This window comes from Plectropomus leopardus, chromosome 20, assembly GCF_026936395.1.
Source record: "Plectropomus leopardus strain MGB_pleo_1.0 chromosome 20, ASM2693639v1, whole genome shotgun sequence".
Lineage (NCBI taxonomy): Eukaryota > Metazoa > Chordata > Actinopteri > Perciformes > Serranidae > Plectropomus > Plectropomus leopardus.
This window is the reverse complement of record NC_142195.1, coordinates 8,379,087-8,390,911: the sequence shown is the minus strand read 5'-3', so window position 1 is coordinate 8,390,911 and position 11,825 is coordinate 8,379,087. Positions and strand designations below refer to the sequence as shown.

The following is an 11,825-nucleotide window of genomic DNA, read 5'->3' as shown; positions in this document are numbered from 1 at the left end:
CAAAAAAGTGGGTGTGCTTAATTTACGTCAGTTGGCGTGATAACAGGGTGGCGCAGTAAAACCGCAATTAATGCTTTTTTTTCACCATAACCATGATGAGTTACACTCACCCTAAAAGGACTTGCAGTCAACTTCAATAAAATTTAGATCCTCTAAAAACACTCAAAAATGTAGGGGAGACTGGGAATGGTTGTAACTCTGTTACTCTGAGACTACATGGACTACATCAATTAAATTTCAATATATTAAACTTACATATATGAGAATGGAAGAAGTCAGATGTTGCAACTTACCCCAACCCCATGGACATCTCTACTAGCTATGTTAAAAATGGTTTTAAGTAAGTAGGCCTATGCTGAAAAGATGTGTTTATGGACCTTAATATTATAATAGTATTTTAATAATGTGCTTAATGTTATTTACAAGGAAATTACTTTAACACCTGGATTGACATCAGTTTTCTTGTGCTGTGTTCAGATGCCTTTCACAAGCTTTTGCCTTTGCAAAACCTTTGAAATCTGAGCAGACTGGTTAGATTTTTTTTTTTTTTTTTTTTACCTTTTTTTGTTTGTTTCTTTATTTTCTAGTGATTTTCGCGTGACTTTATTTTCTGAATCCTAGTTCATTTTTGGGCCATGTCTTGTTAAGTTGCTATTTGCCACCTCCCAATGTCTTTGGAAGAAATCAAACCAGTTTGCTCAGGTTTCAAAGGGTTAACACCACCATCTCCAAAATATTTAGGGGGATCGTTGCTGTTTTTTAACTCTTGCATTATTAAATGTTGGTTACATTGAGACTTTCATGACTAATAGGCTTATAATTTGAAAATGTTAAAAAAAAAAAATCGGAAAAGCTGGGCTATACACTGACAATTTAGCTGCCTAATGAGTAGGCATAGTTGTACTTTTGATACAAGGACATAAGCACTTAGGCACTGGAGGCTACAGTCTCTGTGACTGTTTAAGTGGGTCATAGTCTCCGGGGATCAATTTCTGCGTACCAAGTTATGAGTGTTCAGTCTGGGATTCACAGAATGATGAACACTGAACCAGCCACCATCATTTGGGTGAGTGGGTGGAGGCATCACCGACGGTACAAAACAGCCTTCCCTCTCGGTCTCACTCTCACTTTTTAGCAGCTTTATGCACGCATGCACCAACCTCAGAGCCCCTCTTCCACTTAAGCTCAGCTTTGGATCATTAAAACCAAACCATGGAAGCCATGATGAGAAACGAAGTTTTCTCCTGTTTTGCTTTCTACGGCGTGCTTCTGGTGATCAAAATGTATGTAATAGCGATAATAACAGGACAAGTAAGGCTGCGCAAAAAGGTGAGTTAAAGAAGGAGCAAAGCGGAGAAAACAACATAAAATCACCAACTGGAAACCTTTACTGACAGACACTGTTTTTTCTTTCCTGAAAGGCTTTCGCTAACCCCGAGGACGCGCTGAGACACGGAGGTTTACAGTATCACAGAGAAGATCCATATGTGGAAAGATGCCGGAGGTAAGACAGAAAAAAGTTTGACACTGTCACGACATGCTTTTATTTTGTAGAGATACTTTTTTTCACTTTTAATGTACAAACAACTTCTATACAGTCAGATTTTTTTTGACAAGATTATCCACTGGTACTGCCACACACAGTGGTGGAGAGAGTATAAAGATGAGGCATGTTAGCAATTAGTCGACATTCGATTAATCGGCCATTAAGCCTTCAATCGAGCGTGAAATTGAATGACGATCAATAGGTTATGCAGTGCTGTCAAAGTATATACAATATGCTGCTGTGAGTATTTGCATTGTTTGAAATAAGAAAAGTTTTTATGTTTGTGTCAAATAAGGATTAATGAAGTGTTTACGATTTGCAACCCTAATTCAGATCATTGGCTTAAGTTTACTACTACTTACTACTAATACTACAAGTAAAAGTATGCCAGCAAAATGTTCCCAGTACAACATCGGACACAGCCTGCAAGTGTTATAATGTTGGATTTTTAAAAACTGATGCATGCATTCTTTATAGCATTTTAATAGCTACCAGTCTTTTATAGTATTTTAAATGCTTTTGGAAATAGCCTTCCTAAAATTTTTAGATTACCTATAACTTTAAATTAAATATAGGCCTAGTGGGGTAAAAAGTAGGGGAGAACAGGGTTGGTTGGGACATTTTTATGTCAGCGTGAAATTACTTTTACTATCCACAGACTGTTAGAATAGTTATAAAAATACATTGATTCCTGAACAGATGCAGGTGTCTGTTAACAATTTAAGTTTTTTTTTTTTTAAGTCCAACCCAAATATGAAAGGCACAGTTTTGTATAACGTACAAGCAGTGTATTTTCCCAAAATGCCGCCCTCCAAGGAAGGTTGGGGCAGTAGGCTGGGCCATTTGGACAGCTTGTTCCAGGCAAAAAAACAAACAAACAAACAAAAAAAAACCACAAAAAACCCATTATTTAAATAAGAAAAAGTGCAGTCTAAATTTGAACAGCTTATATTTACAATGTAACTTATTTGCACAGTTCTTTAAGGAAATGAAATCATTTGTGAAATTCATATATTTTCCCCAATTAGTCAATCTTTCTAACTTGCTAAAAAGGCCCTGTTGCCACTTTCCCCTGTTCCAACCCACCCTGCTCTCCCCTACTATATTTGCCTCTGAATTGTAATGTATTAGCATCAGTAGAAGTTAAAAGTGACATGAGATTTAAAAAAAACAACCCAAAAAACATGTAACGTACCTCAAATTTGTACTTAAGTAGAGTACTGACTAAATGTACCACTGTTAGCATAATAAACCCTTTACACCTCCTGCCCTGTAGTTTCTAAATGAAGATGTCGCATTAATAACATTGAGTCACTGAGTGTTTGATTAGCAATAGTTGATGTTGGAGGGTTACTTGCTCCTGGTTTCTGTGGCTCAGCTCTACATTTCATAGACCTGCATGCACCAGATAATAGCTTCTGTAAATGTTTATTATTATTATCATTTCTGATTTTTTTTTCCTAGTGAAAGTTTTCCATTTAGATGCAACTCCTCAGTGATATTCTGTTATTATCTCCACTGGTTTTAAATAAGAGCTGGCAGCCTGCAGTGAATGTGCTCCACTGCTTTGTTTTAACTTGTCAGAAAATAATCCATGACAGCAGTGAGGACATGTTTCTCTGCTAGCAAAAACTTTCCCGTCTGTTTTTCTCCTCATCTGTGTATCCTGATGGTTGGGGACAAAACCTGATATTTTTCTAAGAATCTGGCTTGGATATGAAATCATTTGTGAGTTGCCACAGCCTGATCAAATAGTCCACAAGTCTAATCATTTCTCTATGTGCTGTTTTTTTGCAAGAACTGTCAACAGGACTGGTTTCTTAAAATAATATTATTAAAAAGTTGATCCCAGTGGGTGGAGGGGAAGCATGACAATAGTAATGCTGACAACTGGGCCACCAATAGGAGGAAGTCACAGACTTTTTCTGCTTGTCCAGACTGAATTAAAATGACCTTTGCGAGAAGTTACAGAATCCAGTGTTAGATGGGCAAGGATCTTTCAGCTCCCTAGGAAAAATGCAAAAGAAACCACAACATAATCAAGAATTTCAATGAGTCACTGAAATATGTCAGTTCTTAATAATTAATGCCATTGGCTTTATTGCGCCATAGCTGGCTGAATCTCAACATTACAGGAAATTGAGAACACATGTGTGCATGTGCCCACATATAAATATGTGACTAAATCATCTTTTCTCTCCCTACAGGGCTCATATTAACGACATTGAGAACATCCTCCCCTTCTTCTTCCTGGGTGCTATCTACTGCATGATTGGACCCTCACTGGCTGTAGCCCGACTCCACTTCCTGGTCTTCTTCATGGGTCGTGTGCTGCACAGCGTTGCCTACCTGTTAGCCCTGCGAGCACCGACCCGCTCTCTGGCCTACATCATCGCACAGATACCTTGTTTCTCTATGGCTCTGCAGATCCTCATGGCGGTCGCAGCGTACGCCTGAATACCCCGAAGCGAAGGAGTGAACTAGAGGTGCTGTTCTGGCTGGAGAGATGGCGGTTACGATCTGTGACCTGGGTCAGAAAAAGCCGGAGGAGGATACCGAAGATGCCTCCTGGGAGGGAGAGCATAAAGACAAGAATGTCAGTGAGAGTGCAATATAAAGTGTGTGATTACAACGAAGCCGGGTTTTGAGAGACTTTGTCAGTATTGTCCTTTTTACAACATTGAAATGTGAGAATGTCTTCAAAGTTATTTGAAGTTGACATCCTGTACTGTACTATTTTAAAGGAAAATGAAGTTTGTTGCTCGTTTTTATTTTTTATTTTTTGTTGAAATTACCTGATGGAATTTCACTAAGAACAGTTTTAAATGTTTAGTTAAAGGTTCCATATTGCAAAAGTCAGCTTTCCATTTCTTTTTTTTAACATAAAGCAGGTAAAGGGGCCATATAAAAGCTGTGAAAGTATCAAAACGCTCAATCCACAGAGAAATGCATAAAACTATGAACCTGAAAATTAGCTAAATATGGGACCTTTAAAGCCAATATTTACCAGTACCACAATGTACATTCACCCCCCCTTTTTGTGTTTACACCCAACACAAACCACCATTTGTTTGGTGTTTTATCCTCTGTGGCTTCATCTGTTTCCTGTGTGGATGTTCCATCTGTTGTGTTAACATTTGTTTGCGTACTATGTTCAACAAAAACATGAATGAATCCTGGTGTGATGACTGGCGATGTATCGAGAGATTCCACCTGGTGAAATTCAGTTTGATGCTTCAACTCTGTGACTGAAACTGTCTCTCAAGTCAATTTTAAGGAAGAAGACGAAGAAAGGAATTGTAAATTTGGACTGATTATAAATCTTGCAGCAACCTGCCGAGGACAAAAATGGTGGAAGAATTTTATCTGTGAAAACACATTTCAAGGCAATAATAATAATTTATTATCCAGTTTAATGTATACAGTGATGTTTTGAAACCATACATTTTTGGAGGCAATAAAACAATCATCATATGCAATCAAGTTTACTTGAATCTGTGTTAATTGTCATTTTAACAGAGAGATGATTTGCTTTGCCTGGTTGTGCAGAAACAGTGTGTTCTGGTATAAATGGGACCGGGCCCCACTTTGTGTGTGTGTCTGCGTGTGAGAGTGAGATGATCCAGAAGTCCGCGGCAAAGCTCCAGCATTCCTTCACCTATTATGTAAGACCTTTGGCTATGCTGCAGACGTATCCTGAGGGGCCAGAGAGGGTGCTGGGAAGCCTTATAGAGGTACTGACCGACAGCAGAGCACCCAGTCATGTATTCATACTGAATATGATCACAGCATGTGTGGCCTGCATTTCACTCTGCCCAAATTACCTACAAACTGAATCATGAGTGAAATGTTTTAATCACATTGTCTTTGGCATCCTCACTCTTGTTTGACTTGCATTTGACTCTAAACAACAATTTCCCAGCCCCAAGACGATGTATTTCCAGAAATCCCATTTCCACTGATGACTAAACTTGAAATTACAGAGCTGTAATGTTTTGTCATTATGGAGTTTTTATTCCAAACAGAAGAAAAAAAAAACAAATCTGGGAAAATGTGGGAGGACTGGAAAAATCCCAATCTCTTTCTTTGAGTGAATGAGCATTAGACATACATATGATCATAGGTGAAACATAAAGCCAATGACAAGCCAATGGTACAGGGGTGTGTCTATATACTGTATGAGTCAGCAGCGGGGTCGTCTCAACCTGCCTTTACCCCGGGGGTGAAAGGAAACTTCCTGTACACCTCACTTTTCCTTTTTTTTGCCAATGAACTCACTGAGTGACTGAGCTGTGAGACTTGACTCACACACACACACACACACACACACACACACACACACACAGACACACATGAACACACATACCAAAGTCACAGTGTTATTCAATGTCTTGAGTAACCGGAAATTTATGGCTACATAAAATTTTACTTTCTCCTTTTTTTGTGTGTGTTTTTCATGCCAGATCAGGTGAGCACTCTTACAAAAAGCTTTGTTTTCGTTGCCCCCGGCTGGCCCGCCCCGTCTAGATCAGTTTATGTTGGCTGGGACAGGCTATTGTCCAGAGGGTGTTGGCTGGCCTCCTTTGATACAGAGAGAGCAGTAAGAGGGTTTAACAAGAAGCAGGCATAACTTGCAGCAGGACACCTAACATAAAGTTGTCCAAATCACACAGAACAAGATTTTGGCAAGATGGCAGCCGTTCAGAGACAGACACTTTGATGTCCACAATATCAAATCCAAAAAAATGATATTTGATTGATTGGTTTAAATTCTTGATTTATATAACATTTTTCTATAATAAATATTATAGTATTTTCCGGCACAACAAATTGAGTGCCATTTAGTTCCATTATATACAAAAGCAGGCAGACACCTGACATTTCAAACTTCGGCAACTCACATCAAAACAATCTAGACTTATAACTAGCATACAGGTAAGAGGAAAAATATGTATTTTTGATTTTGGGGTAAACCACCCCTTTAAAACTCATCTATTCATTTTTTTTTAAATCAAGACATTTTAAAAGCAAATACAAACTACTAATTCAATATTTGTTCAAGCTAGAACTGCAGTCAAACAATAATAATTGATGCTTTTTGCGTGTTTGTTTCTCACCTCAGGCTCTTTTTCAAACTCTGTATTAGGTGGCTGGTTGCACCAAACACCTCCTCAGACACCACAGACGGTGTTTGGCAGTTCAAAACATCGGCCTGCATGAGCTGCTCACACCTAAACAGCAACTCTGTGCCTCGTGAATGCTGGTTCTCTGCAGGAAACACAACAGATTATTCCAAAAATTAATTTACAACCCTGTTGCTAGTCCTTCAGTGTTTAACATTTCATGTGTCATCTATGATAAGTGAGATAGTACAGTAAAAAAATGCTGAGAAGTTCAAATTCCATAAATATTTATTACATATCAATGAACAGAATCGACTACTTTCACAGCAGTGGTCTACAGCACTTGTTTAAAATAACTGCTCAAATAATAATCATAATAATATTAATAATAATATAGTTCAGTTTCATTTGAGGCCACATTTGATACACAAACATTTACAAGTAGTACTTGGCATTAAAAACGATGGCGATACAATATTTTAAGACACTTGGTGTTTTTTTTGTTCATTTTCTTTCATTTTGATATCACAGAGAGGTTCAGCAACAGTCTAAACAGTAAATATAGATTCAAATACAAAAAAAGAAAAAAAAACAGTGAAAATGCCAAGGGGAGGTAGGAACAAAGAGTACTTGACAGAAATACAGGAGAAATAGTCATAATTGGGAGAAGCAGTGTCACAAACTGTGACTGCCGGGCATCCCCCAGTCACCCACACTCATTCAGAGTAATAAACACGAAAGTAGAGTACCTTTGTAAAAAAAAAAAAAAAAACACAAACAAAAGGAAACCCATCCCATTCTTCTTCTCCTTCCCTTTTGAGTTTTTCTGAGTTGTGTTATAGGTTTGGAGGGGTTCACACTGAGACAGGCAGGAGGAGAACAGAGGAAAGGTGTGAGGGGGGGGAAGAGGAGGAGGAGGAGGAGGAGGCTCATGCAAGATCTGAAAGCTGCTGTGTTGTGAAACCACCACATCGAGGTGCTCTCATACCTTTGTTAGCAGAGTCAGAACCACTGCTCCCAGTTAATCACCCTATCTACCAGTGGATCCTTTGGTTTTACTGACTGCTCAGTGACTCAGAACATCTTCCCCGTTTCATGTTCGATTCAGCGCTCACACGGACTCACAGGACTGATGTAACTTCCTCAGCACAAAGAAGAAGTATATTTATGTCAGAGAATGAATTTCTGGAGAAATTGCAGTTAGATTTCCAGCTGCGTAAAAGCTGAGAATAAGGAGTTCAATTAATAGCAAGTGCATATTGTTAGTAATGCATAACAATAACAACAAGTTAAGAACAACTGTACAATTAACCGTTAACAGTGAAGGCAAAAACTGCAGGACATTAATGCATTGGGGTTAAACTGGATGAATTTTGAGCAAAAAATTTCTTGTGAATACTCCATTAGAGATTAGAGATTTTTTTCTGATATTTTTATGCAACTTATTTTTCTTCCTTTTTTTCAATTTATAACAAACACACACTTAATAGCCTTTTTTTTGACAAAATAAGTGTTTTCTTCTCCCTGACACATGGCCATTGTTCTATTATCTCTTTCATTGTTTTAACTGCATACTTTTCTAATGAAAGGCAAGGCAGGTTAGCAGAGAGTGAAGGCTCTATGGGTTATAGCTTGCATTTAAATGTTTGCTGTGCCCTTATCCAGTAACATTTTTTTAATTTTATGTCTTGAATAATAATCAAAACTTCAAAAAATCATAAGCCCAATAAATTGTAATAGTGTATACTGTTTTTTATGTTTGTTTGTGTGTTTTTTTTTAAGTTTTATGTTTTCTTTGTTAAGAAGGCCCAGTGAAGCTTTGGTGACCCCTAGTGGGGGTCAGGACCTCCAGCTTGGAAACCAGTAACTGCTGCCATCTATGAGGTGGCAGCAGTTTCACAAAATACTAATTGTTTTTATGCATTTAGAAAAGTATGCAAGCATGTGTTACTCCTGGTGTATGTGGACACGTATATGTGTATTTGTCCTTCTTTGAAGGGCCGAGACTTGCTTTGCTTGTGTGTGTGCCAATTAAGAATCCACCAGCCGAGTTATCTGCTAAGGAACTCCTTGGTGAGATTGATCACCTGCTAGAGGTCAAATAATAGGCAGGAGGGCATGATAGGAGTTGAAATAGCAGGTTAAAATGTATTTTTAAAACCTGCAATAAAACTACTGCAACATCATAGAGATCAAATAAGCCAGCTAATGCCCCTTTTCCTGCTAGATTAAAAAAGCAAAACAAAAAACCCACTACATCCATTAAGATCGTGTTCATTTTCAACCCTTTTTGGACCAAATGCGACGAAGTGTCGCTGGACTTTCTACTGTTTAGTAACCCTGTTTTCCAGGGCGTTAATGACACCAAATTTAACACACCTGCAATTAACAGTTGCAATGGTGATTGTAACTGCCAACAAGAGAGGATACACTCACATTCAAAAAGCGTAATTCCTATCACCTTGATATTTTTATATCATGAGAGAAAGGGTTCCTGCAATTGAAGGTCTCAGTTAACATTGGTGTCAATGGGATGATGGATGTCATTCCCATCACTTTGAGGCTCACAGCACAAAATGTGCAAGACATTTTGCTTAGATACTTACATCGTTGGAAAGAAGTTTTTGAAGTTTTGTTGAAAAAACTGTGAGAGTAAGAAGAGGTTGAAGAGAGAAGAGTGAACAGCTCAACCCCACTCTGCAGATGATGCACTCCAACTGTGAACATTAAATCAAGCCATGTGAATGTGGGGAAAATTCAGAAAGACACCAAGGTTTATGAAAGGTATGGACACTAAAAGTAGTCCAACGATGTCCTCAGTGAGCTGAGCATTTTGAAGCTCCAATGAAGTTTCTGTGCTTAACTTTGTCAAAGTTCAGCATTTTGAAGCTCCAATGAAGTTTCTGTGCTGAACTTTGTCAAAGTTCAGCACAGAAACTTCATTGTCAAAGTAGTTTGGTGCCAAAGGCTGGGGAGATCTAGATGGAACTTTCTGTTTGGGTTTTTAAACATGTCTCCTGAGTCCTTCAACTTTATGGAAATGCAATGCTGAATCAGTGAAGCACCATTCTGAGTTCATCTTGTTAGAGTTTGGAACAGGAGTGGTTATAAATTTACATAGTAATAACTAATGTCAGGATGTCAGAGATGAATTTGAACAAGTGGGAATAAAATGTTCTTTGTTCAGACTTAATGTTGGCCTTCCTAGAAACATTTTAAAAGAAGAACAATTATTAAATGTTTGGTTGTGACTGCCAATAACTGCTGGCAGGGTCTAACCGAAAACCTGTGAGTTGAGTTTTACAACTTGTCTAGCTGTTTTTCAATAAACACATGGGGTGGTGTGGGAATTACAGAAAACTGGAGTGTAACAGATGTCTGGTGAACTGGCCCATAATTCATAGCTGTACTCTTGCACCAGGGTCTCAGCTGTAAATCTGATGTTCACTGGACATCTGGAATTAAAACCAGCAGGGCCGGTGCACTCTATTCTATAATCTTAATAGGTTATTCCCTTTATACTGGTTTCCATTTTCTACACTTTTAAGTTTTAGTTAATTTGAATGTTTTTTGTTTGTTTTAGTCCCTAAAAGGTAGAACTATATTAATTCAGAATATTTGAAATGGTTTATTGTGCAATATAAACAATATATATTTTAAAATTTCTACATTAATGTTTCAATTGGGACTAACTTCAGAAATTATTTTCCTTTTGCTCCTTCCACAATCATGAAATAACAGAAATAAAAATATTTTGCTTTATTTTAGTGCAGTTAGTATTCAAGCTGGTTTTTGCTTTTCCCTTTTTGACTAAATTCAGTTTTTACCATTTTGGTTCACGACAATACACTATATTTTAACTTAAGTTTTGTCTAGAAAATTTTTTTGGCTTCAAATCCTTTGCTGTACGTGCCTCGGGGCAGCTTACATGACAGTCTAATAAAACATCCACACTTTCTCTATCATCTTCGGCTGTGGTTTGCTTTTTGCTGTTATGCTTGGTATGATGTTGCAGCCCTCGTGGTTTCCAAAGAAGCTTTTTTTTTTTGTCACAATACATGCAGCAAAGGCAGGTCATGCAGTTTTAAGGATGTCTCATCCTTATGGGGTAACATTTGAGTGGATGTGATAGAATGCCTCCTGTTAGTGAATTTATTCAAACTGTATGCGGGGTCACCATAGTAATCTAACATGGACTACAATCATGGCTGCTACTGTCAGACACCAGAACACGGTGGCTGTTAGAGGTTGGATCAGTGGAGGATGCTGGGAAATGGCACTTGTGGGAGACTTTGCCTCCAGCCCTGTCTACCTGTATACTGTGAATAAGGAGAGGAACGAGGACTAATATGTGCAGAGAGCATAAAACATCTTTTACTAAATATGGGAATAAAATTGATTTTTTTTATAATATATCTATAAATATGCAGCACAGGCATGACAGGCATACACGCCCGTCACTGTGTGTGCATTTTCATGTATAAACAGATGTACACATACATATGCATACCATACAACATCTGAAAGTGGATCGGAAATAATCACATAATATACAAGACATATTTAAGCAACTTCAGAGGGCATTGGGAACGCAGAGATTGTTGTCGTGCCTCGGTGCGCAAATTTACATTCAGTTTGTGGTTTGGGATCAAACCATTATCTCAAGGCTGTTGCAGAACTCTGAATAAACCACGGCATCGTACACAACCTTACCGCCTCTTTGGGTTATTTGCTGCGGGGCAACACAAACACCCAACAAACAGTGGCTGCAGGACTGCTCGCGAAAACGAACGCACACAGACACATCTTCTAACTCCCACTGCACCCATCTACTCCGATGAATGGGGAGACCCAAGAAACAACAAAAACAGAATTCAACAAACAACAAATTAAAAGCAAACCAACCAAAACAATAAAATAATGGTGACAGTACGGGAGTGGGCAGGAAGAGAAGTGCACGGTGGGATTGTCTTCATTTAAGGTCCAGGACATCTTCCTCAAAGGATGTGGAAAGGCCAAACGCGCTGGCGAGAGGCGGGCTCTCTGCTCGCAGCACCACCTTCTCTGGCTCAGCCTCCGAACTCGATGAACAATGCAGCTGCACGTCCAGGTCTGTTTCAACAGACTCTGAGGCTAACCTGTTGTGCACAAAAACA

The 11,825-nt window shown here is 38.6% G+C and overlaps 2 protein-coding genes across 8 annotated transcripts in view; one reads left to right on the top strand and one right to left on the bottom strand.

Annotated features, from left to right (window-relative positions):
- The first annotated feature begins 1,115 nt into the window (after positions 1–1,115).
- ptges (prostaglandin E synthase) lies at positions 1,116–5,029 on the top strand. The gene is made up of 3 exons (XM_042509421.2): positions 1,116–1,329; positions 1,422–1,504; positions 3,754–5,029. The coding sequence occupies exons 1-3, from the start codon at positions 1,213–1,215 to the stop codon at positions 4,001–4,003; spliced, it is 450 nt and encodes a 149-aa protein (XP_042365355.2). The 5' UTR covers positions 1,116–1,212; the 3' UTR covers positions 4,004–5,029.
- Positions 5,030–6,939: 1,910 nt separating this feature from the next.
- garnl3 (GTPase activating Rap/RanGAP domain like 3) overlaps positions 6,940–11,825 on the bottom strand; it is a 121,544-nt gene continuing 116,658 nt past the window's right edge. For all 7 annotated transcript variants that reach the window (XM_088070692.1, XM_088070690.1, XM_088070695.1 and 4 more), the window contains one exon: positions 6,940–11,807. In XM_088070692.1, the coding sequence (XP_087926818.1) occupies positions 11,642–11,807 (166 nt within the window). In that variant the 3' untranslated portion in view covers positions 6,940–11,641. The remainder of the gene's footprint in view (positions 11,808–11,825) is intronic.

What these genes read in the sequence shown, in the direction of transcription:
- ptges (XM_042509421.2), top strand. Translation starts at nt 1,213, where the DNA reads ATGGAAGCCATGATGAGAAACGAAGTTTTCTCCTGTTTTGCTTTCTAC. An exon ending in AAGTAAGGCTGCGCAAAAAG is followed by an intron (nt 1,330 to 1,421) that starts GTGAGTTAAAGA and finishes CTTTCCTGAAAG; the next exon opens with GCTTTCGCTAACCCCGAGGA. An exon ending in TATGTGGAAAGATGCCGGAG is followed by an intron (nt 1,505 to 3,753) that starts GTAAGACAGAAA and finishes CTCTCCCTACAG; the next exon opens with GGCTCATATTAACGACATTG.